Raw genomic sequence first — 26,749 nt, forward strand, 5'->3', positions numbered from 1 at the left:
CACGATCTATATGGTTGTTGGGGTTTCTTCTTCCCTGTCCGAGTGCAAGCATCATTTCCACCCAAGCTCCATGGCCTAAATGTGCTGCCTGGTACTGTCCCTGTTCCCAGACCGAGTATGGGGGGTTGGAACTGCTCGTTTAGGAATGTGACAGGTTTCGGGAATGGTGGTGTTGGAAGGAGGGTTAGAGTGGAGGAGGAGCTGGGAGATGGAATTGGATTCCAGCACTGTTGGGTTGGGGAGCAAAGGGCAGGAGATGACGGGGACCACTAATAATGTTTGGAAGTGTTGGAGGGGAAGTCTGGGTGAATGTTGGGAGGGGATCAACAGTGAGGTTGGTCTCTCGGGATTGTTGGCAGCAGATCAGGAAGTTGGGTCACGGGACCTCGTGGGTCTGTGAGGGAAACGGGGGCAGAGGTGTGGTTAGTGCAAGGCAGGAGGCGGTGAGTGCCACGGGGGGGGGGAGGTGAGTGCGGTGTGGGATTAGTGCGGTGTAGGGTGGGGTATATGTGGGGCAGGTTGGTGCAGTGTAAGGTGTGGCTGTGACATTTTGAAGCTAAGTATTGGCGTCTGATGGGCCTGTTGGTCTGGCACTGTGCTGGGAGGTTTGGGTGTCCCAGGAGTATCCAGTGATGGTTCTGCCCAGGGCAACATGGTCCAAGCTCCCCTACAATGTTCTGGAAAGGACCAACCTTACGTGGAAATTGTGTCTGGCATGAGGGTGAGATCATTTACTTAACAGATAAGAATCTTGCCCTTGCTTAAGGAGCGCTCTAGTTGAGGGCAGCTGAAGTTGTTCAGATTGGGTTCACTGTGTGTGAAAACCTCATCATTTGTCCCCATTCTTCAACACCCATCTCTCCCTGGAGGAATGTGATTGATTCTGAGAGCCAGCATAGACTGAGTGGGCTGAATGGCTTCCTTCTATGCCATAAGGAAACATGAAACATGAGACATGAGGAAATACCAACTTTATATCATATATCTAATTAAACGATTGGTTTTGCTCTTCCAAATGTAATTTGTTTTCCGTTGGTGTTCAAGCTGCAGCCTAGACATATAATTACATAGCAACAGTTGACTTGTTAAAATATGGCCTCTTCTGTGCATTTGTTGACCTGTAGCCTGCTGTTCATCTCTCTTCAAGCTTATTGAGGGTGCATCTGCTGACCAGAAGTCCAACTTGGGAATCACTGATCTTGAATACTATTTTTACCTCAACCAATCCGATTCCTACAAAGTGGAAGACATTAACGATCGGAAGGATTTTCAAGAAACTCTGGTGAGATTTTATTTTTAACTCTGTCATTCACGTCAGCAGTCTTTTGTTTTGCATTGACAATGCTGCCCTGATTATATCTCTGTACCCCACAGCTTAAGCCTTGCTGTGCTCAACAGACTGGGCAGTTGCCAATTCTTTCAAGATTTCTTTATAATATGGCCCCTTTAGTTTGCAAAGCAAGGAGTGCAATATTTTTGAGCTTTACACGGGCAACTAGTGAAAATATGAGTTCTTCTATGCACCAGGAGCTATTGATATTCAATAATCCATTTTATCAACATGAATGAATTTCATTTCAGGTTGCTTCTCTAAATACTGGAGTTGTAAAAAATCAATACCTTTGGAGATTATAAATCAGCATGTGAGCCCAACATTCATAGAACAGAACAGTACAGCCCAGGAATAGGCCTTTTGGCACATGATGTTTGTGCCAACCATGATGCCAATTTAAACTGCACATCTGCCTGCACATGGTTTATGTTGCTCCATTTTCATGTATTTATCTAAATGCCTCTTAAACATTGCTAGTAGACCTGCTTTCACCACTTCCCCTGGCAGCGTGTTCCAGGCACTTACCACTCGCTGTGTGAAAAAAAACCTGCCACGTAAATCTCCTTTAAACTTTCCTCGTGAAACAGCCTTGTGAGGTGTCGGTAAGCTATATTAGCAAGTTAACAAGTTTTTCTGCGTGAATGCACATCAGTTAATTTGAAACAATTATCTGCTTGCAGCATGCTATGAATGTGATTGGAATCTTTGCTGAAGAACAGGCTATGGTTCTACAGATAGTGGCTGGCGTGCTTCATATGGGAAATATCACTTTTAAAGAAGTTGGCAATTATGCGGCTGTGGAAAGCGAAGAATGTAAGTGTTTCATTTTGGAATTATCCTGGAGTCTCCTTTATGTTACAAGTAGAGATGTGAACCTATACAACAGTGGAGTTGGCAATCATGGGCTCCAATCTCTTGGAAGGATACAGAAGCAATGGTAATGGTACATTGTGCATTTGGATACTGTCTCCTATGAAGCAAGACCTGAAAATTTGGGAATACTTATTAATACTTATTACTTATTGGGAATACAGGCAGCATCTGTGGAAAGAGAAACAGAGTTAACATTTCAGTTCAAAGACCCCCTTGTCAGAACTGGGAAAGATAGAAAACAAATTATTTTTAAGTTGGAGAGAGGGTAGGGGAGGGGTGGGTAGATCAAGGGGAATATTTGTAATAGGGTGAGGTCAGGATTGTCGTTGGGATAAATTGTAGAGGTCATTTGCTCAGTGGGTTAATGTAGGCAGTTAGAGAGAGAGAGAGAGAGACAATGGAACAAAAGCTATGAAATGAGGGCAGATAGTGGTTGAGAATACAAAAAAGGAAGATCTAAAGAGCAGAGTGTAAGATGTGTGTGGCAAGTCAAACTGTGCTGGTAGAGAGAGAAATCTGAGCCAGTCACAGAGGATGACTGTCTGCTGAAATGGCCAGTTTTGATACAGATAGAAAGCAAAAAAAGTTGCAAATTTCAGCATTGAGTTGGGGAAGTTGCAATGTGCCCAGACAGGTTTCTGAAGCTTGTTTTGGACCCCATTATAACAATGTAGGAGGCCACAGACAGGTCAGAGGGAGGGTTGGATGGACGGAGAATTAAGGTGGCAGGTAAGTTGGAGCTCTGAGTTGCCTCTGCGGACTGAGCGTAGGTGCTTTGCAAAGTGGTCAGCCACTCTATGCTTGGTATCTCCACCGGAGAGAAGACCAGATTGTGAAGACTGAATGCAGTTCACTAGACTGGAAGAAGTGCAAACAAATCGCTGCTTCACCTGAAAAGACTTCTTGGGTCCCTGGATGGTGGGAAGGGAAGAGGTAATAGGACAGTTGTTGCATCTCCTGCAGCTGCATGGGACAGTGCATGGGAAGAAGAGGAGTGATGGGCCGGACAGAGGAGCAGACCAGGAGTTGCAGTGGGAAGGTCCCACTGAAACACTGAAAGGGAATTTGTGTTTGGTGGTGGAATCTTGTTGAAGCTTGTGGAAATAGTGGAGGATGGTTCCATTGAATGTGGACGCTGGTGAGATAGAAGGTGAACTTTTTTCTTGATCTGTCCAGGAGAAAGGTTGTGAGCAGAGGTGCGGGAAATAAGTGAGCTGCAGTCAAAGGCTCTGTCCACTGTGGTGGAGAGGAAGGCATTTCAGAGGCACCTGTGTCAGAAGTCTTGTTGTCGGAGCAAATATGATAGAGACAGAGGAACTGGGGGAACGGAATGCAGCCATCAGAGCAGGCAGGATGGGGGCAGCAAGTTTAGTCAAGGTAGCTGTGGGAGCCTGTAGGCTTGTAATGGATGTTCGAGGCTAACCCATCCTCTGAGGTTGAGCTGAAGCGATCCGGGAAGGGAAGGGAAGAGTAGGAGAGCAGGGTACATATTGTAATGAAATGTTTCAGTTCTACATAAATTCAGGGGAAGGTGAATGGAGCAGAAGGAGAAGTTGTTCAACATGAGGACAAGTTCAACTGGCTGAAACAACAGGTTTGCCCAGACAATCCTACTTGTGGATCCTGGGCAGGAGGTGGAAACAGGTGTGCAGGTCTGGAGCTGTGGAGGGGAGATCTCCCAAGGGAGTGAGGTCCATAACTGACTGGGAGATAATGGCCGGATGTTTGATGGTGGGGTCAGAATTCAGAGGGAGGAAAACTCCGATAATCCGGCACCCTCGGGACCGGTGCTGCCAGACCTGCAGATTTCCTGGACTATTGGATGTTACTTCTTTTAATACCCCAATACACTTTGAAATTGAGATGTTTTAGATTATACACAACAGTATAATAAATTTCCCAATGAATCCACCGAGTTTAAAAGGAGTGTGGGAAACGGGTCCCAAGTGAGTTTGAAGGAAGTGCAGAAAACAGGGCCCTGTGAATTTAGAAGGACTTGACTGCTTTTATCTGTTGAAATGTTCTGTTAGCACTGAGCCCATTTCCCCATTTGACACAATTGTATTGTTACAGAGTGAGATAACCTTCCCAGTCAGGGTCTGAGGGGATGACCTCCTTCACCTGTTCCTTCCCAAGCATTGTGGAGAGACAGTACTCCAATTATGAATTGGATCCTCTCCTGCAGACGTGGAGAGGCTGGATTTCATTATACAGCAAACTTTCATTTCTCCAGAATTTGTGTATCCGGAATTCTTGTGCAACTGGCTAAAATTTCCAAGAATATTGAGCAATCGCTTAATAAAACAAGCAATTTTGTTTCAAGTATTGTGCAAAAATAAGTGAAAAGACATTTTTAGTTTATTTACACTTGTACATTAGGGCAGTGCAGTTGTGGACTAATTAGCAACAATGTCCTGTTTGAAGATAAGGCACTTCATGTGATGGGGAGGACAGTCATTCATTTGATTTACTTTTGCTTATTTTACATTAATACAGTTTAGCCTTGAAATGTAGAATTGCAATGTAAAACATTGTTATTTAAAAGGGTAAGGATGACATATAGTTTGGCAATTTATTTAAAGTTTTATGCAAAGAATAATAGTCTGTGATGTGCAGTATGTCTTTTTGAGTAATTCTCATGCAAAGGGCATATTCATGCAACCCCCCATTCTCCATGGATGCTGATTGACTATGTCCTGTACGTAAAATAAAAGCAGAAATTGCTGGGAATGCTCAGCAGGTCAGGCAGCATCTGTGGAGAAAACAGAATTTATATTTCAAGTCGATGGCCCTTCAACTGAATGGTCCTTCGCGCTGTAATCAGCTGATTCTGTCTCCATGGATACTGCTTAACCTTCTGAGTATCCCCAGCATGTTCTGTTTTAATTTCAGATTTCAAGCACCTGCAGCTTTTTTTTTCTCAGATACTGTTTCATTAAATACAGTACCCGCAGCAATAAATGGGATTCTAGGCAGCCACTGTTGAATTCTGTTCTGAATATTCCCTCTTTCCTGCGAAATATTTTGTTTCTTGATTCTTTTCTCCCGTGTGCCTTTCTGTCATGTTTCTGCACGTGGCTATATTCTGTTCCAGTTGGACAGTTTACAACTTTCCCTGACTGGAGAGTTTTTCCTGGGACTTAACAGCTGCCTGTAGCAGTCTGTGTTGTGCTCTGCAACATCTGTGCCCGCCAGAACTGCCAAAACCCACCAACTCCATTTTAATTTAAACCAGAACTGTTCACTCCATATTGTGACCGTTTTTGTCACAAAAATTCAAAACCTGAAAAATTTCCGTTTGAGTTCTGAGAGCTCCTGACTGATTCCCAGAAACTTCTGTCTGTGATTGTAATTCCAGCAACATCTTGAATGGTCACTGAGGATAAGGAGGATTTAATCGGGGTATAGTAGCGTAGCAGTTATGTTCGTTAGAATTCAGCGGCCTGGACTGTTCAATCAGAAGCAAGTGTTCATATTCCACTGGTTAACTTAACTTTAATTAATTAAATCAAGTGGAAAAATAAGCGAAGTAATGGTGACTGTGGAGCTATTCCATTGTTGTACAAACTGATCTGGTTCACTGATGTTCTTCTGCAGTCCAGCCTTTAAGTGAATCTAAACCCAGAGCAACGTGGTTGAAGTGTAACTGCCCTCTGAAATGGTCATTGGCTTATTATTGTCACAGGTATCGAGAGAGAGTGAAGAGCTTTTGTTTGCGTGCCATCCAGACAGGTCATGCTGTACATAAGTACATCGAGGTAGCACAAGAGGATAAAAAAACAGAACGTAGTGTCCCAGTCACAGAGGAAGTGCAGTGCAGGCAGACACATGGCCAATTTAGCTACTTAGTTCGGTTCAACAGTATTTAGGGATGGGCAATAACTTTGCCAGCAGTTCCCACATCTGATGAATGAATAAAGGGAAAAGCGTACCCAAAGGGTTAACATCCTTTAGTTCACATTCCCCTCCTACCTGAACTACAGTACCTCAAGTGTGAGTGGGTGTCCGGTGTTGTTTCCTCGAGCCTTCATGGACATCCCACAGTAGGCTGGCATGTTCTCTGCCAATCATTGCCAGTCCTGGGTGACACTCTTTTCTTTCTACGCAACTGGAGGGGAGAGGAAGAGCCTTGCATGGTGCAATGGCCAACACTGGGAGAACATCCCCTTCTCTGGTATGTATTTATGCTGATTGCCCAGCCGTTGCAGAATCTGCCTAATTACCGTCCCATTAGTTGCAGAGGGATTAAGATCAAGCAGCTCCTGCAATGGGCTAAGGATGCAATCATCCAGATTATTCACCAGGGGGTGAAAGTACAAATGACTCCACTGAGTGGAACATCAACATGTAGCATTGCCAGATCTATTTGATGCATTCCCTGTGAGAGCTGAGGCGAAGTGGCCCATCACCATGTAGAGTCTCGAGCACAGAACGTAGCCTGACACTGTGGGTCCATAGGGCAGTGTTCTGGACAGTATTTAACCCTCAACTGCTATCACTACAGCAGATTATCTGTTCGTTATCACGTTGGTGGTTTATGGGAGCTTGTTGTGTGTGAATTGGCTGTTGCGTTTTTTGCATTGCAATTGTGACCACACTTACATGGCTTCAATGCACTTTGAAGTCTCATAAAGTGACCCAAAATGTTGTATAAATGAAAATTCTTTCTCTTACTGTCCATAAAAATGTTTTAACACGGAACACCAGTATGGACCTCTCGACACACCTCTACATTCAATTTAATACAACTGTATTTAATTCTTAAATGGCAACAATCCAAATCTAGCTCATGTAATCCATTAATGAGCATATTATAAATTGCTCCCTTTATAATAATGAAGTGGTGTGGTTCAGGGCAGTGGTGTTACGGCAGAAGGAAACCTGATGCTTTAATTAGGTTCGTCCACATGTGAAAGTTAGGAATTCTGAAGGAACAGAGTTCCTGCTTTGATTCTGAAGGAATTAGAACAGAATTCCTATTCTAATCCCTCTGAGCAGGAATTGGCAAACTCTCACCTTAAATATTGTCTCAAGAGAGCTTGCTAAACAATATCATTGTAAATCAAACCCTTGTATAAAGTTGTAAGTCTTGTAACATTCCCCATAATTATGGTCAATGAATAAAGCAGCATGGAAGTTCTGCATCAACTTGTAAAATGTATTTTAGCATTTTATCTAACATATGTTGAACTTTGGTGCATTAGTCTATTAAAGAGTGAATTGTTCTGAAGCCAAGCCTCCCACATTTAAGAGGCTGTTAGATAGCCACATGAATATGGAGGGATAGGGATCATGTGCAGACAGAAGAGATTTAGTCTAATTTGGCATCATGTTTGATGCAGACATTGTGGCCTCTTCCTGTGTCGTACTGTTCTACACTCTATGTTCTATGTACATCAGCTGAGCAAAGTTCCCTTCTGAGAGAAATAAATAACTCTTTTCATTCGACAGTCCTGGCTTTCCCAGCATTCCTACTTGGTATTAACCAGGAGCGACTGAAAGAAAAACTGACCAGCAGGAAAATGGACAGCAAATGGGGAGGAAAGTCCGAAACCATTAATGTGACGTTAAACGTGGAGCAAGCCTGCTATACCAGGGACGCACTTTCCAAAGCTCTTCATGCACGTCTCTTTGACTATTTGGTCGATGTAAGTAGTGGACAGCCATGGGTTGAGGTAATGACCTGGATGGATCTATGAAATGAATGGAATTGCCTTGGGACATCTGTGTTCCCAGTCGGAGAGACTGTGGAGGCAAAGGGATAATTTGAAGTGACGGTTCACCATTAAGGAGCAAACATTTTTTTTCAAAGTGCTAGTTCACGTTCGTTTATTGATGTCACTGGCATACATAGACAGGGTATAAATGCCATGAAAATTAGCTTTTCACAGCAGCAGCACAGTACATTACAAGATGACAAACGTAAGTTAACATAAATTAACATAAATGAGTTATAGGGAGAGGCTGGCCAGGCTAGGTCTTTATTCCGTGGAATGTAGGAGAATGAGGGGTGACCTTATGGAGGTTTATAAAATCATGAGGGGCATAGATAAGGTGGATGACAACAGCCTTTTCCCCAGGGTAGGGGAGCCCAAAACCAGGGGGCATAGATTTGGGGTGAGAGGGGGAAGATTTAAAAGGGACCTGAGGGGCAACTTTTTCATGCAGAGGGTGGTGAGTATATGGAACGAGCTGCCAGAGGAAGTGGTTGAGGCAGGTACAATAGTGTCATTTAAGAAGCACTTGGATAGATACATGGAGGTGCAGGGCTTATAGGGATGTGGGCTGAATGCAGGAATTTGGGACTAGCTGGGTGGGCACTATGGACTGGTTGGGCCAAAGGGCCTGTATCCGTGCTGTATTGCTCTATGACCGTGACTCTATGACTCTAAAATTATACTTAACCTACACATATGCAAAATAAACAACAAAATAAAGATAACAACACTAGTGCAAGATTGAAAGAAAAAAATATAATAGCAGATGTGAGCTACTAACAGATGTGTGTAGTTGGTTTGCAAAGTCCCTGGAGAAGAACTTTAAACAAAGGGCACTCCCCCACCCTCAACCCTACTCCGCTGTTCTTTATAACTGATTGCCGTGGACTAATTGAAGAGCTTTATATTTTTTTCCACCCGCCAGTTCATTGCAGACGTTCATTTGCCACATGTGGTCCATTGTTGCAGTCACAAAGTGACTTTGTTTGACAGCGGTTTAACACAAACACTTACTTCTTTCATTAAATGAATCCAAGCACCAAGTTCCCCATTGACACAGAATTAAAAAAAAACCTTGTTAGAAGCAAAGAGGAGTCTGCTACACAATAATAGGCCAGCAGCGCACCTGCAACTAAACATTATCGATTTGATTGTGAATGTGATGTTTTCAGGCTTTTAAGTTGATCAGTGATCCAGTACTTTGGGAGCATTACTGCAAGTTGAAACAGATAAATAAGGTATTACTTAAAAATGCGCAAAAACTTTCTTGTAAACTCATTTGCTCGAGAACATGCTTCAGTATCTAAATCTTAGTGCTGGTTGATGTGGGAGGTCTTCTACACCTCAGGAATCTCTTATGGAGAGATCACAAATGGAGGATCTTCAGGACCATTCAACATGGAGTCCTGCTCACGGCTCATTAGTTTGGTTCCGGGATCCGCTCTGATTGCTCCTCCTCTAACTCATGGCCGCTGAACCTAATCATTTCCTCCTCCCAGCAGTGGCACCAGCTAATTTAGGCCAATCCCTAGGGTGGGCTCTGTAACACCTGATGGTGCCTGACCATCAGGGGAGTTCCCCTTCCCTCTGAGGCTGCTGAATGTGTAGGTCATTTTGTGGAGTTTCTTTGTACGAGGAGAAGATCTAGTCATTCCTATTTCACTGTATGTCTCTCCGGTATTGGATGTAGCAAACAAAGGTAGAAATCGTGTCTCCTCTACTGAAAGCACTTTGATCTAATCTGCACGGAAGATGGTGACATTGCAGCAAAGAGTGACCACTTGTCCCCCTCTTGAAAAGCCTTCAAAGGTCAGTCAGTAAATGGCCTGTTGGTTCACACAGACTAGAAAGGTTTTCAGTTTTGATTCCAGGCACCAGCGTTGTGCATTAGCTGATCTCTGCTTGGATGACAGCGGAACACAGTACTTCTGCTCATAAAGTGAGAAGCAATCAGTCAGGATGCTGATTCGTTTTGTTGTCCAAATCCCGCACATCCCAGCCCTGTGCCTCTCCCACACTGTCCCTTCTCCCACCTTAGGTAACATGTTGCGATTGGCCTCACGGCCCCAGACTCGAGTTTGATCCTGACCCTGCTGTGTGAGTGGAGTTTGTTCCTTCTCCCTGTGACTCTGTGGGTGTTCTGGTTTCCTGCCACATCCCAAATAGATGGATTAATCGGTTACTGTGAATCACCCTCTAGCGTAGGTAGGTGGCATAAGAATTAAAAACAGGAGTTGAAAAGTAAGCGGGAGAGAGCTGGGAAAGGGAATGGGACAAATGGAATTGCTGTTCTAGGAGTTGGCTTAGACCCAGTTAGCTGAATGGCCCCTTTCCATGTCAGAATACGTAAGGAAGTAATCAGAGATGTCCTTTAACAGTTCGGTGTGCTGGAACTCCTTGCATGGGCTGCGATGCATGCAGTTATCTAAACGATGGGTTGGGCACTCTTCACTTCTGGCACTTGTAGAATTCAACAGCAAATGGGAGAGTAAGTGAGTGGGAGAAAAGGGACCAGAGTTACCAATACTGATTGCTTACCCATGTTTTAATCTAACTCCAGTTTGTTTGCATTAATTAACATGCTGATATAATCCCATTGCCCATCAGCTTTAATTTACTGAATCCTTGTCAAGTTTCCATTATGTCGACCATTTCAAACAAAAATATTCTCATCTTTCAAGAGATTGACTAAAGAATATCACTTACTTATTTACATTTTAATAGCTTCCGGTGACTAGATTCTTTTAAAGCCTTTGTTAAAATCTGTGTTTGAAATTGACAAATTTAATATTCTTTTGCCCTATTAATGGAGGTATTTGGTTTTTATCAACATTAGACTGAGGTATTACACACCAGAGTTGTACCGAGGGCAGGACAGCTTTCCACAGCTCACATAGACATGTTGTTTCATTTTTCTTTCTAGTCCATTAACAAGGCCATGGAGAAGGACCACGACGAGTACAACATCGGTGTCCTCGACATCTATGGCTTTGAGATTTTCCAGGTATGGCTTTAGGTTGCAAACTCCAAATTGCTTCTATGTCATTTTTTTCAAGTTCTATTCATGAAAGTTTATATGTCAAATACAATATTTAAAATAGACCCACAATAAATAATTTTTAGAATAACTTAAGAGTGATTCAGTGCAGCTGGATGTGAAGTAATTACGTCTATTAGATTTTTGTAAATATTGGTGTTCCCTCTTTAAGACTATAATGGTATTTAATAGGTACATTTACAGCACATTATTCAAAGGCAGTGACCAGCTCCAACAAGCGAGAGTCTGCCTTCTCTTGACATTCGGTGGCATTACTGTCACAGAGTCTACTATAGTCAATATATTTGGGATTGCCATTGGCCAGGAAATAACAGGACCAGCCACACAAGCGCTTGTGGCTATAAAAGTAGGTCAGAGATTTACCTCCTGATTCCCCAAGGCTCCTGTCAGGCACAACTCAGGAACGCACTTGGCTGGATGAGTGCAGCTCAACAACAGCCAAGGAGCTCAGTAGCATCCAGATGGACAAAGCAACCAAATGTCCTCCAACCACCTCCCTAAACTTTCATTCTCTCCACCAGGGTAAACTGTGGCTGCAGTATGTCACTGAACCTGAGATCTGGGACTCCTTAACCAACAACCCTGGAAGTACCTTCAACACAAGGACAGCAGCAGTTCAGGAAGGGTAGCTCATTCCCACCTCTGTGGCCAGTTAGGAATCGGCAACAAGTGTTGGCTTTGCCATCAACGTCCACATCTGTAAACAAATGAATAAATAGAAATTAGTGGATTAACAATTACTATCTTTCTGATATCCCATTATCCTTACTATCTTTTTAGCTCTGGTATTAAACTGTTAGTTCAAAATGGGTCAATTGCTTCACTAAGATAGTAGAGATATGTTAGCCAAGTGTGTTCTTTGTCCCATCAATATCACTGATACTAAATTCAAAGCTCTTGTTATGTGTAGCCACTGTGCTCTTAAGATCTTCTATTTATCTATATATTTATAGAAAAACGGCTTTGAGCAGTTTTGTATCAACTTTGTGAATGAAAAGCTCCAGCAGATATTTATTGAGCTCACACTGAAAGCTGAGCAGGTATGTCTAACTGTTCTAATTTATTTAAGATGTCTAAGTGAGGTCTATCATCTTGCATAGATCCATTATTTTGAATGAATAAATAGCAACATTGGGTTTCCATGTAATAATACTTCCTGAAACCTTCCCAGAATTAAGAGCAATATATTTTTATTTAGTTTGTGTGGAAGCTATATGTGGAGATATTTAGTTTTGCACTTTAAATGGAATGCTGTATTATTATTCTCAAGAATTACATACTCCTATTCAACATTCCTATTAATATATTTCTTTTAAGAGTTTCACCATTTATATCATTTTTGTTTTTCTTGGAAATTTGATTGAAATCTGAGACTGGAAGTGTGAAGTTTGATTTATTTATTAGCGTCACCTGAGCCAGGAGGTTGTATTACAGCCTTTAACTAGCTGGCAGGAGCTTCTTGCCTTCCGTAAATCCTAATTACCTATGCATCAATTATTTCCGACTTTAAAGATTCGCAAGATAATTGAACATTGGTTTCAAATTAATTCCTCTCTCTGTTGGAAGATTATTGGTGCCTGTCTTTTATGCAAGAAAAATCAATGTGAATTTACATCTTCACCTCTTCCCTCTGACCATCTCCTGCCTCACCCCCAACCGGAAGCTCTAAATGGAACTGACCCTGGGCCAGAGCACAGATAGAACAGCCAAAATCAAACCTTGATTCTGAAGTCTTTCCAACAAGAAACGTAATCTGGAAGTGAGTGTAGGAAGAACAACAGACAAGTGCTTAATATAGTTGCACATTGCCCACTTTACATTCACCCTGCTGACTGATTTCTTTTAAATATGATCTGTCAATTCATACAGATGTTTAAACATTCATCCGTCATCATAACAGGAATGTCTTGGACTTCCAAATCTGCAGCACTTTCCACAAATGTTATCAATGCACCATTCACCCTGACTTTAAAACAAACCAGAGCAAGCCTTTCTTGTATCGAAGATAAACACCACAGTCAGAACACACTTCAGCTTCCTCACCTCCAAGGATACAATTGAGACGTGCCCAATCTGTCACCCGACCACAATTAAATATAGAAGCCTGGAAACTGGAACCTAATGTCACATCTTTACGCGCTGCGTGGTTCCATTTCAATGGAAAATTAAGTGTGATGGAAAATTGAGAACAATGCCTGTGATTTTCTTTTCTGATGCAGTGGTGCGCAGGGAACACAAACGTGCAATATACAAATAAATTCCGATGCAGGAGTGTCATGCGTTTATGTAAAGGCACGTCTGCTCGTGAGGCTCGCTTGAAGGTCTCCTATTAACGTACCTGCCTCCTCCCCGTGGCATTCCACTCCCAACTCCACCTCTCCCAATAATCTGATGACCAAAGATTCTTTTACAACCCTCCCACCTCCATCACCAGCCCAAATTATTGTCTTTCTTTCTCCCTCAAGTCTCTTGAGGGCTGACAATTATTTTTATTCCTCAAATTAACCCACCTCTCCCACCCTCTGTCTCCTCACAGATTACCCCACCCTCCCCCTCACCCACATCCTCCTGGACCCAGGGTTACCTATTTCTGTGGTGCTCCTGCCGGAAAGGGCTTCCACCTTATTAAACCTTGTTCAGTAACTAACTGGTTATTGTGTATTTTCCCCCTTCAGGAAGAATATGTTCAGGAGGGAATTAAATGGACAGCAATCGACTATTTCAATAACAAAATAGTCTGTGATCTTATAGAGAACAAAGTTGTAAGTATCAGAACTGATTTGCTGCATGTACTGAGAATGTTGTACAAAACATTTAATGGATTTCCTATGCTTCATTGTTCATCAGCAAAGATCACAGTGTCATTTGTAATACTTCCAATCTAGGTTATATCCAATAGGGTGACCAGGTTAGGACTCCACTTGTTGGCATTTAGAAGGATGAGAGATGATTTTTAAAAAAAATTTTAATTACGGCGTGGTAACAGGCCCTTCCGGCCCAACCAGTCCGCGCCGCCCATTTTAAACCCAAATTAACCTACCCATACGTCTTTGGAATGTGGGAGGAAACCGGAGCACCTGGAGGAAACCCACGCAGACACGGGAGAACATACAAGCTCCGTACAGACAGTGACGGGAATCGAACCCCGGTCGCTGGCACTGTAATAGCGTCGCGCTAACCGCTATGCTACCGTGCCGCCAGATAAGATTCTTAGGGGTCCAAACAGGTAAATACTAGGAGGATGCTTCCTTTTATCGGAGAGTTCTGAACCAGAAGGCAGTTTCAGAATAAGGGGTTGTCATTGAAGACTGAAATGAGGAAGAATCTCTTATCTCAGAGGGTTGAGTCATTGGTATGTAGAATCCAGCAATGATGCAGAGCATTTAGAAACTCAGGGAGGTAAATACAAACAGCTACAAGTCAATGTCCCACTTCAGGATCCTTTAATTCGTGTATCCTTGCTGCAGACTTTGCTCCTTGTTTTACTGGGAATGAACGATGAAGGTGGTAGGTTGCACATTATCGATTTCTGTTGATAAGGTGGAGATGTGCGTCATGTGCATTAGTGACGTCATCGGCTGGGCAAGTGACATCAGCTGAGCTAAGGTGAATGATAGCCAGAAACTTCCAGTCCAATTCCATCATAGTCAGGAAGTGGTTTCTGTTGTGTCAACGTATGCAAAAAAAAATTGTTTTTATTCATGGTTTACACATAAAAACAGATGCGTATGGGTCCAATTTCTCAGCTGTGAAATTTTGTCAATTCATTGGTTTCCTTTGATTGTGGTGGAGACCGAAAGTGTCCCACCCTGTTAGAGGATCACTTAATTATGACAGGACCTTTGGGAATTCCGTGCATGTGGAGTTCAGTGCAAGACCATGACGTTGCTGTCAGTTTGATGGTGTAATGTCAGCAAACATTTTTCAGTGTTACACAGCAGAATCTGCCCCATTACTTTTAAACTGTGCTCTCTGCCCATGAACCATGTACCAAAAAGAACTTAAATACATCCAACCTCCACAAAATTATGAAGATTTCAGACTGTTGGCTCCCCCTAATCAGATCCATCATAGTATCGCTTATCAAAGTCTGTAATACCTTAGCCATATTTGAAGTAAAGATCACAAGGCCTATAATTTATAGATGCCTCCGATTTAAGGTTGACATATTTGCTTCTCTTCTACGTCATCCTGTTCCAAGGAGCTTTGAAAGGTATCATGAAGAGGCTTGAGATCTGCAAAGCCAATTCCACCCATGATTCTGCAGTCTTCCTTATATTCAGCTTCTGAAATCTTCCCATGTTTTTTGTGTTGATGGGGTTTTCCAATCTGCTCCCTTCCTTATAAACCTTTCACTTTGGGAATCATCTCTTCCTTGTGAAGGTTCAGACCCAAAGTGAATCTTTGGTAATTCAGCTAGTTTGATACACGCATAGAAAGAAAGAAAGAGAGAGAGAGAGAGAGACTTCCTCAGCCCAGTAGTTCTGGTAAATGGTCCTCTGTCTCTCCAGACTCTTCCTTGGTTCCGAAGAAAGTTGCCAACACCTCAAAAGCTTTTGTAGTATGCCCTGCTTTGTGTCTCACACAAGATTCTTGACCACTTGATCCCCATATAAAAATCCAAGTTTTATTATGTGGATTGTAAGTCCCTTGAATAAATATTTCAAAACATGGATTTTTATTTATTAAAATATTCAGCTTTTACACTGAACTAATGTATTTGTTCAAGGTTTGGCTTTCCACTCTCTAAAATATTTAACGTAGTCATTAAAAGTTGTCCATTTTCTTTCCTGGTTTGCTGTCCGTGAGAATTCTTCAATGTGATTGGTTGATCAGGCAGCTTGATGACATCACAGCAGCTGGATGTCAGGGCTGCTGTTGAACTGAAGGCTCGTGGTAACCAGCATTGGAAGGGAGAGAAGTCTGTGCCACAGAGGTCGCTGAATCCTACTGGGCAGCTTTCTTCACAATGGACAGCAGTGTATCAAAAGAAAATAGAAGATGTTGGCTTTATTTGGTAAAAGGTTAAAAGAATTGTGAAATACGTTACTAAAAAAAATTTTAAAAGCTGGTAGATTAATTTTTAAAACCAGAATGCCTGGATGAATTCCTATTAACATTTCCACAGTTTCATGAACGAGTTCTGCCCAATTCAGCATTGAGCTAGCGACTGTGTTCACTAAGATTTACTTGTAAAATTAATGTAAGGAATCTACTCACCACTAGAGCTTATCATTTGGTTGTGTGCACTCTGCTGTCTGTAACAATCTGCACTGCTTCACAGAACCCACCGGGCATTCTGAGTATCCTGGATGATGTCTGTGCGACAATGCACGCCACGGGGGAAGGAGCAGATCAGACATTGCTGCAGAAATTACAGATGCAAATTGGAACCCATGAGCATTTCAACAGCTGGAACCAGGGCTTCATCATTCATCACTACGCAGGCAAGGTAACCAAACACAATGATGGGAAAAACATTCTGTCAAAAGTTCACTTTCGACCTTGAGAAAGGAGTTCCCTGGGAGTTTCTGCGTGACTGTAATCAGAGTTAGTAATGCTGCCCTGTGATTGGATTCATGTGCTGAGAAGCCCAGAAGAAGGTCTACGTTGGCCAACATACCACCAGGGCTGCACAAAATGGAACCGAAGCCGAGAGTGACAACAGGTTTGGGTTTACAAGCCCATAAGAAAAATTTCAGTGACTTGCAAAGTGATGTGTTAGAAGGGCTTTGCTGTCAATGGGCTCGGTCGAGACTTTCTAAATTCACCTCCAAAACCAATGAGGGATATCATACAGGGCTACAGATTCATTTTCATCATTGGTTATACATGGAATCCATAGCACCTGTGTCAGTGACAGAGCTAACTTCTCCTTATATGGGCCCACTGTTGCAGTAGGAGTTTTCTAATTAATGACTTTGAGCAGCTGTGAGAGGTCAACCGACCTTAATTTTAGGGATGTGAAGGTTTTAGGGAGGAGATGACTGACAGCCCTCAAACCCCAGACAGTGCTGTCTAAGTACACGTTGCCCCCAGGTTACAACAGAGTTCCATTCTTGTGGACTGTTCGTAACCTGAACAGTTTGCAAATCGGAAATGTGGCTGGGAACCAAGTTCCCAGGCGGCAGGAGATCCCTGCAGTCCTGCAGCAGCCGGCAACTTCATCCCACCGGTCTCCCCAACGCTCATCCGTATACACGGGCTGTACATAAGCTGAGGAGGACCTGTCTAATGGTTTCGCTGTGAAAATAGCATCGCCTAATGCAGAACAGAGCTACTTATGAAGCAGTTGACAGTGGTGAAGAGCACTGGCCTTGTGTGACCCTCCGTACAGAGTGTATCAAATTGACAGTGAGCTCCATTCCAAACTCCTGTTTTCCCAAGGAAGCTTCCAATCTGTAACTCCAAGAGGAGTGGAGCCCAGTCCTGTTGGCTACATGCATATGAGCTCTAACCTGATGGAGGATCCCACTTCCTTCATTTTTCCAGGACCCCATATCCATGGAATTCTTTGCCTACATTCAGCACCAGGCTTTCAAATTCCAAGCTTGTCATTGCCTACTTAATCCCTTGTTTCCAAAAGAGTTCACAGCCTCACTGCTAATCTGCATGGAGTCTTCAGACTGCTCCCTGCATCTGTAAATCAAAACAAAATGCAACTGAAACAATGGCTATTGACAAGTTATTTGGTGGTGGTGTTAACAGTAGAAGATTTCTCTCTGGTTACTCATGGTAAGTGGCTATTGTTTTAATAGGATGAAAAGATGGTCTAATTAACTAATTAATTTGTTGACAATATACACTGCAGAGAGTACATTCTAGGGAAAGGTTAAAAATTGGTGAGGAAGGGTTGCAAGATTTACAAAGCACTGAGGCTTGCAGGCAGAATTCCTGAACTGTTGTGCAATTGGTTTTACAATTAGACCGATAGTGATAACCCAATTTTTGGGAAACGTTCTCACTTTAGATTAGCTGGGCTAGAAATTGCAGCTATAAGCAGTAAATCTGTAAATATCTATACCACAGATTGTTTCTCATTGCAATGTAAATCCCTGATCACGTTGATAGGCTTTTTGTACAGATCTGTCAAAATCTGTCACTGGGCTCAGCTCCAGTTGGAATCCAGTGGTGAAGCCCAGTTCTGCATAGACTCCCCCGCATTACCTTGTGGAATCTGTGTCTCTGATGGGACTCCACTTACCTCAATATTAATGATTTAGATGATAATGTGGTAAACTGGATCAGCAAATTTGCAGATGACACCAAGATTGAGGGCGTAGTGAACAGTGAGGAAGGCTATCAAAGCTGATCTTGACCAGCTAGGAAAATGGGCTGAAAAATGGCAGATGGAATTTAATGCAGACAAGTGTGAGGTGTTGCACTTTGGGAGGACAAACTAGGGTAAGCTGTACACAGTGAATGGTAGTGCTCTTGAAGTGTGCAGTAGAAGAAAGGAGCCTGGGAATACGGATCCACACTTCCATGAAAGAAAGGAGCCTGGGAATACAGATCCACACTTCCATGAAAGTGGCATCACAGATAGATATGGTCATAAAGAGAACTTTTGGCACTTTGGCCTTCATAAATCAGGGCATTGAGTACAGGAGTTGGAATGTTATGTTGAAGTTGTACAAGACATTGGTGAGGCTAAATTTAGAGTATTGTGTGCAGTTCTGGTCACCTACCTACAGGAAAGATATCAATAAGCTTGAAAGAGTGCAGAGAAAATTTACAAGGATGTTGCCAGGACTTGAGGACCTGAGTCATAGGGAAAGCTTGAATAGGTTAGGCCTTTTTGGGGTGGCACGGTAGCGTAGCGTTTAGCGCGATGCTATTACAGCGCTAGCGATCGGGGTTCGATTTCCGTCGCTGTCTGTAAGGAGTTTATACGTTCTCCCGTGTCTGCGTGGGTTTCCTCCGGGTGTTGCGGTTTCCTGCCACATTCGAAAGAAGTACGGGTAGGTTAATTTGCATTTAAAAACTGGGCGGCGCGGACTCATTGGGCCGGAAGGGCCTGTTACCACGCTGTAAATAAAATTTAAATTTAAATTTTAAAATTATTGCCTGGAGCGCAGGAGAATGAGGGAAGATCTTATTGAGGCATACAAAATTATCAGGGGTATAGATAGGGTGAGTGCATGCAGGCTTTTTCCCCTCAGGTTGGGTGAGACTGGAACTAGAGGTCATAGGTTTAGGGTGAAAGGTGAAATATTTAAGGGGAATCTGAGGGAGAACTTCTTCACTCAGAGGGCGGTGCAAGTGTGGAATGAGCTGGCAGTAGAAGTGGTGGATGCGGGTTCAATTGTAATATTTGAGAGGTTTGGATAGGTACATGGATGGGAGGGGCTTGGAGGGCTATGGTCCGGGTGAAGGTAGACGGGACGAGGCAGAAGATCAGGTCAGCATGGACTAGATGGGACTAAGGGCCTGTTTCTGTGCTGTACTGCTCTATGAATCTATGACTCTAATAAGAAAACTCAGCCTGCAGAATAGGGATGGTAAGAGTTTTCTAATTATTTTAGCTTAATTTGTGTCATTAATTTCAATTAACTTTTTAATTGTGAAATTATTTTATCACTTCATAGTTTATAAACATTTCTGAATATTAGAAGAAATTAAAAATTGTTACACATCATTGACAGCTTTATCAGATAGACAATCATAATAGGCTTCAGTGCCAATAAAAATAACTTGGGGCCTTTGCCACAATCCTTAACATCTTAGTTTGCCCCTTCACTCTTCCATTTCCCGACAACTATCTGTGGCTCTCTGACTAAGATGACCCACATGATTAGTGCACCTGCAGGGATCTGGTTTGGTGGGCTGGCTCCAGATGTTAACGGACCTCTCTCCCGTTGCTGAAGTTGGAAGTGCAAGGAGAGCTGGGGAATCAGGAAAGCACTCAGGCTTCGGCCACAAGTGCTGCGATAATATTGGCCACCAGACACACTCGTGTCCATACATTGAGGCCCAGAAGGATAGTGCAAGCTCTCTCCACATTTGATGCTGGTGATCAATGCAGATATCTCCCCCTTCCAATGCAGCTGCCTAAAGAGGTAGTGTGGCCTTTCTGGGAGTAACATGGAGGGCGTAAGAAGTGGTTTGGTACACTTGGTTCCTGTAGGAGCGACAGAATTCTCGTAGAGACATACCACATCAAAGGAGGCCCTTCAGCCCATTGAGTCGGTGCCAACTATCAACCGCCTATTTATGTTAATCCTTTTTTTATTGTCCCCACATTCTCATCAACTTCCCCCAGTTTCTGCCACTCACTACACACTCGGCAATTTACTGTGGCCAATTATCCTACCAACCCACAGGTCTTTGGGGCGTGGGAGGAAGCTGGAGCACCCAAAGGAAACCCCCACTGTCAGGGAGAAGGTGCAGACTCCACACTGAAGGCATCTGAGGTCAGGATTGAGCCCGGGTGGGTGTCTGGCACTGTGAAGCAGTGGCCCCACTAGCTGCACCACCGTGCTGTCAGTTTTGCATTAACTGCATCAAATTCCATTTGTCGCATTGTCTTTCTATTCACTCGGAAGGAATATGAGATGGTTTGCTTTTGTATACAGCAGTAAATAATGGGAAACATTTGTTAATCTGTAAGTTTCATTTTTCTAGGAGTAAGTTTGAGGAAACAGATGTCTGGTTTATTTTGTTCTTCTGGCATCAACTGTGTTGTGACCGTTAGTGGAAAGATCACTACTTCTTGCAAAACATGCAAATGGGAAAGTAGAGTTCAAATCATTCAAACTTCCCTTCCCGTCCAGGTGTCCTATAACGTGGAAGGATTCTGTGAGCGGAATCGAGACGTTCTTTTCACCGACCTCATCGAACTGATGCAGAGCAGTGAGCTGTAAGTGGTAGAGAAGCTGCTTTAGAGTGAGCGTGACTTGTTTTGAGCTGATTGTAAGAGTTCGCTTTGCTTGCATGTTAATTGGATTTTATGCTGCTTTACAGCCCTTTCATACGCGCACTTTTCCCTGAAAGTCTGCAAGCCGAAAAGAAAGGTCGCCCCACAACAGCCGGCAGCAAAATTAAGGTATTTTCTACCTTCTCTTGGATGGTCCCTTGGGTTGAGGATGACTTGTGTTGAGGATGGGTTCTGAGGTGAAAGCCCAATGTGCGTCCCGTGGGTGCTGCCGCAGGTGGGGAGGTTGGTGCTTCATGGGGCAAGTGGACGGATGGGTGCACTCCTACCGCCATTTATTCTGGGCTTCTGTGTGCTTCGATAAATGGGCAATGTTCTCAATAACATGCTGAAAGCTCTTTCTCCACTTTGAGTGGTCAAGGGCCAGAGATTCCCAGGAGTTGTAGAGATGTTCTGTGCTTCCAAGGAGGCTTTCAGATCATCCTGGAATCATTTCCTCTCTCCATGTGGTAATATTGTGATGCAGTGGAGCTCAGAATAGAGTCTGGTGTTAGGCATATGAACAATATGAGCTGTCCATCAGAGCCAACAGCATGACTACGGTCTTGTTTCTAGAGATTTTGGTGAGGGGAAGGGTGCTGAGGTTGTTTTGCTTATCCTGCCAATGGATTTGGAGATTTTTAATTTGGAGCCAACATTGGCGTTTATCTCTTCAGTGCTTCAAGGTATCTACTGTAATTGATCCGTATTTCAGAAACAATCACTGCTGCTCATGAGTTTGGTGTTGGCGCAAGATCTTGATCTTCATTCTTTTCTTCGGGTGGCCAAAAGCTGTCCTCATGCAGTGAAGGCAATGGTGAACTCCATTAAAGTTATCTGCTTTCAAAAAGAAACGGCTCCCGAGATATGGGAAGTGGTCCACTTTTTCCAGGGTCATATCACGGATCTGTAGTGTTGGAGGTTGGTGTTGTATAGAAGGACAGGTTGATAAAGGACCTTTGTTTTGTGGGTTTAGTGTAAGGTTCATTCACTAAAGTTCTTCTGTGAACAAGCCATGAATGACTTGGAGCTTGGCCTCTGACCACGCAAGTATCATCTACACACTGCAGCTCACTGACTGACGTGGCAGTAAGATTGGTTCTGGAGTGGAGACAATGTAGGTTGAACCATTTCCGATTTGTTCTGTGGATTAGCTCCATTCCAGCACGAAGCCTGTTGGAGGTGAGGTTCAATTTTGTGGTCAGAAGGATTTGAGAAGATTGTTGGGATCACGAGGCAGCCTTTCCTGGGGTTAGGTTTATTACTGCTCTGTTGGCTCAGATCACAGTTTTCATGCAGTCACATAGCAGATGTAAGATAGAGGTGAGTTTCTGCAGCCGCATTTGAGGAGACGGCCCACCATCCCTCCTTGAGGTTTCCGTTTTAAGGGTTAATTGGGAGCAGGTTGAGAATAGAGGTGGTGCGGAGGGGAAGGAACAGAAGGCCAAGAGAAAAGGAGGTGGGGAGATACCAGGTACAGAAAATAATGAGGGGAAAGAGAGAGGGAGGGGAGGGTGGGGACAAGGGTGAGCTAGATCAAGGGTGGGAAGGGGGAAGGGAAGGGTGAGGGGGGATGGAAAACAAGAAGGAGGCAGTGGGCGAGGACTTCTGTGCTTGTGCCAGCCCATGTGTTTGAGTTCATGGGTACTGACATGCCCCTACGTGTATGTTGCCAGCGCTTGGTCTCCGGTTCTCTTGGACCTTTTGCCACTGGAGCAATGCCTTGCTCTGTAAAGCCTGTGTGGTAACTGGTGTGTAACAGCCAGCCCACATTAAAAGAAGTCACAGGTAGGCAGCTCGCAATTCTCTTGGGAACCCTTGTGACGGTCCCAGCAGTGACAGCCTTGATCATTATTCCGCCATCGCAGCCCAGGAGCTTGGACACTTTGACACTGGCGTCGCTGTCCTGAGTGAGACATGGTGGCTGGGAGACGGCCAACTCAAAACACAAAGCAATGGGGACCTCTTCGTCAGGAAGATGAATGCTATCTTGATAGGGTATGGTTTGCCATCAAGAATGAGGTTGTCTGGTATCTCAGTAACCGCCCCCCTCCCCCTCCTTGTGGGACATCAGAATATCTGATGACCCTCCAGCTCACTGCCTATGTGAAGCCATCACACTGCAGTCATCAACACAGAAGCCCAGATCCTGGAAACTCTGGATGAGGCCAGAGAAGACTTCTGTTCTGGCTGTGGAAATTGTCCTGGCCTACTGCTTGGAGCAAAGCAAATTGATCCTCTTGAGTGTGCTTAATGCCAGCATCGGGAAAGACATAATCCTCTGACAAGGTTTGGTTGTCAAGAATGGACAGGACAAAGCTAACTCTAACAGATCCATGCTAGGAGCATGGTCTTGAAATGACTAACCTGTTTCAAAAGAGAGACAAGTACAAGACCTTGTGGCATTGTCCTCAGTCAGATCTCAGCCCCTGTTAAACTGTGTCATCACCAAGAAATGGCAAGGATGTGCACATCCACACGTCACAACTGATCCTGATGACAGTCGAACAGATCACCACCCAATCCACCCTGTTATCTCCGTAGCAACAGAAACACCATGACAAGAAAATCATCGTTGAAGGTGTCAGGGACCCCACAGGGAAAAGTTTTCTCAGATAGGCAAAGATGCTGACCTCTACCACCAGGACATGGTATCCACAGCCCTGACCTCTACCACCATGACAGTGTCCACAGCACTGACCTACCACCAGGACAGTACCCACAGCCCTGACCTCTACCACCAGAACAGGGTGTTCACAGCCCTGACTTCTACCACCAGGACACGGTGTCCACAGCCCTGACCTCTACCACCAGGACACAGTGTCCACAGCACTGACCTACCACCAGGACAGTACCCACAGCCCTGACCCACCACCAGGACAGGGTGTCCACAGCACTGACCTACCACCAGGACAGGGTGTCCAGAGCCCTGACCCACCACCAGGACACGGTGTCCACAGCCTTGACCTACCACCAGGACACAGTGTCCAGAGCCCTGACCTACCACCAGGACACTGTGTCCACAACCCTGACGTCCTAACATCCTCTATAATTACCAACTGTGAAGAGGTTCTTAGCTTCTCCACCAGCAAACAACCAAGTTCGTTTGATGAGAAAGACATAGAGATCCAGGAGCCAAATAACCATAAATACAAGACATTCCTGGACTGAAACCCCCACCCTGCCTCAAGAGAAGAGGAAGAGCTCCATATGCCCCTGAAGGCTGAGGTCCAACTGAAAGTCTAAAGAACAGGCGGTGGGTGGAAAGAGTGTGGGAGATCCAGCAGCTCACAACACGTGCAGGCTCTTCAGTGCTCTCAAGGCCATCGATGGCCCAAACACACAAGGGCCTTCCCCTTGAGAGCCAAGAACAGAGGGCATCTTGTTGAGGCGGAGAAGTAGTCACCGCCCACGAGAAGGAGCACTTCAACAAACTCCTCAACTGTGCCTCAGCCCTTGACCTGATCACCCTTGGCACCACTCCACACCATTCTATCTAGTTCAGCCTTACCCTACCCCTGAACAAGAACTAGCAAAGGCCATTGCCAGCGGACACCCAATAAGGCCTTGGGAGCAGACTGTATCCCAGTGGACGTTGGCGGAGATGTTCTTCAGTCACAACTTCTCAGCCACCTACATATGTGAGGTGGAGGATGTGCCAGGAATTCTGAAAACTGCCATAATCATGACCACCTTCAAGAAAGAGACAAGTCTGCCTACAGGAACTACAGAAGGGTTTCCCAGCCGCCTACCAGAGGGAAAGTCAGTACCCACATCCCTCCTCAGCCACTTCCCAAAAGGCAATGAGCAGCTCCCCAGATGACAGCCTGAATTCCGAACACCTCAAGGACCAATGAATGTGATCTTCACCACCCAACAACTCCAGGAGCAATGCAGGGAGCAACAAGGGTGACCATACACGGCATTATCAGCCTTGGTTCTTTCAGTAATCAGCATTCTGCTTTACTTTTGGAGACCACATCACAGTCCTAGACTAGCTCCCACAAGGAGTGCACCACAGAGTACTGGGGCATTGCACCACACCTACAGCACAACTAAACCATCGCAAGCAACAAGCAGGTGGAGGCCAAACATGTCCTAAACCCCAGAGGCACAACCGTCCCATTTTCATAGCTCCCTTTTCCTTGCTGTTCAGAAGCTGAGAAGACCCTACTGCTAAACTCCTTTCCCTTGTAGACTTTGAGGGGCTGGAACTAGAAAGGAAACTGTCACAGCGCGGTCACCCTCCTGCATTTGGGTCAACTCTGTAAGAAAATTAAGCAGCAGGTCAACTGAATGGGAAGCTGAGAACAAGTAGTCATTGGGCTGCATTATAAATCAATAGTGAAAACCACAGTAACACCAATAAACAGAAGAGAGACCAGTGCAGAAAAAAATGTTCAAGTTTCCCCCAGTTGTCAGGTGAACTCTGAATTGAGCTAAAGTTATTTAAGCTTTAAAACCACTGCTTGTTTGCACCTTCATTTGACTTGGGTTCCTGACAAATTTGTCTGTCATTATTTTTGGCTGTTTCATCAGTTTGGTCTTAATTACCCATCTGGCAGCAGTCGGCCCTGAGCGAGTTGGTTTACTGTACACTAGAGAAGTGCACCCACTGCTGTGTGCTGTTGAAACAATGGGCAGCCTTCAGTGCCACTGTTTGCAGGCAGGCTGGCACACAGCTGGCAACCTCTGCTTGCTTAGAGAGCCATGTTCACACTGGCCTGCTCCTCCTCTACGTCAGAGTCGGGTTGTCCTACAAAGAAATGTTCTAAATAGGCAAATCGTGAGGTCACTTCGAGCTGATTGATGGGGGGATGTTTCTAAAGATTAGATGTTGCTTGTAACCCTTTCCTTGTGCAGCAGTTGACAGGAAGGGGACAGAGATTAAGGAGTTCTTGTTTTGCCTTATTTCAGAAACAAGCCAACGACCTGGTGGGCACTCTGATGAAGTGTACCCCGCACTACATCCGCTGCATCAAACCAAACGAGACCAAGAAGCCCAGAGACTGGGAGGAGAGCAGGTGAGAGCATCCACAGTGCGGCCAAGTGGCGGACCTAACCAACCTAATCTGAAACCCCCTCCCTTAGTCTTGAATATCTTCTCTTCACCTGTTCTGCTTTGACCACTGAATTGTGTCAGGGGATGAGTCCCAACTCCTTGCCCCAACGACCACATGTTAATTCGGACAATGCAGGTTATGTTACTGCCGGCTGTGTTCCGTCAGTGCAAGTGGCAGCGGTGGCTGGGAAAGGGTGCGTGAACTTTCCACTGTCAGCGGCAGACACTACTGTCGTGTGGTGGCAGAGTGATTCCCAAAGTCGTCGAGCAGAACTGCCCAGTGCAGACTATCTTCAAACACTTGGCATCTCTGCATGGCCTGTCCCAGTAACTGCCGGTAGCTTGACAGCTGAACAACCAACCACAGAGTCTGTGGGACACTGGCCTGGTGGATCAACCAAGAATGCAAGTGTGGTGGGGGTAGGGTGATGGGGCAGTGGGTGTGTGGGGGAGGGGTGGTGGGGCATTCGGAGGGTGGGAGTGGGGCAGTGGTGTGTGGGGGTGGGGCGGTAAGAGTGTGGAGGTGGGGTGGTGGGGCCGTGGGAGGGTGGGGGTCGGGCAGTTGGTGTGTGGGGGTGGGGCAGTGGGAGTGGAGGTGACGCAGTGAGAGAGTAGGGGTGGGGCAGGGAGAGTGAGGGTTGGGTCACAGGGAGCAGGATTGTCATTGGGGGAGGGCGGGGGGGGGGGGGTGAGGTTTAAGGGCTCTGGCTAGTGTGAAAACTATTGCTCACCCAGGATGATTGACTGGATTGTTGTTTAAAGTGGAGAGAATTCTCCAAGTGTTGAACATTAC

At 44.7% G+C, this 26,749-nt stretch overlaps 1 protein-coding gene across 2 annotated transcripts in view; it reads left to right on the forward strand.

Moving 5' to 3' along the window:
* Positions 1-26,749, forward strand: part of myo1ea (myosin IEa) — a 122,076-nt gene that overhangs the window by 65,600 nt on the left and 29,727 nt on the right. The window contains exons 9-19 of one of the 2 annotated variants that reach the window (XM_052040347.1): positions 1,148-1,282; positions 2,014-2,146; positions 7,658-7,854; positions 10,847-10,927; positions 11,935-12,021; positions 13,201-13,302; positions 13,657-13,743; positions 16,266-16,433; positions 20,755-20,840; positions 20,945-21,026; positions 25,812-25,918. In XM_052040347.1, the coding sequence (XP_051896307.1) occupies positions 1,148-1,282; positions 2,014-2,146; positions 7,658-7,854; positions 10,847-10,927; positions 11,935-12,021; positions 13,201-13,302; positions 13,657-13,743; positions 16,266-16,433; positions 20,755-20,840; positions 20,945-21,026; positions 25,812-25,918 (1,265 nt within the window). The remainder of the gene's footprint in view (positions 1-1,147; positions 1,283-2,013; positions 2,147-7,657; positions 7,855-10,846; positions 10,928-11,934; positions 12,022-13,200; positions 13,303-13,656; positions 13,744-16,265; positions 16,434-20,754; positions 20,841-20,944; positions 21,027-25,811; positions 25,919-26,749) is intronic. The other variant, XM_052040348.1, reaches the window with a different exon arrangement.

This window comes from Pristis pectinata, chromosome 28, assembly GCF_009764475.1.
Source record: "Pristis pectinata isolate sPriPec2 chromosome 28, sPriPec2.1.pri, whole genome shotgun sequence".
NCBI lineage: Eukaryota > Metazoa > Chordata > Chondrichthyes > Rhinopristiformes > Pristidae > Pristis > Pristis pectinata.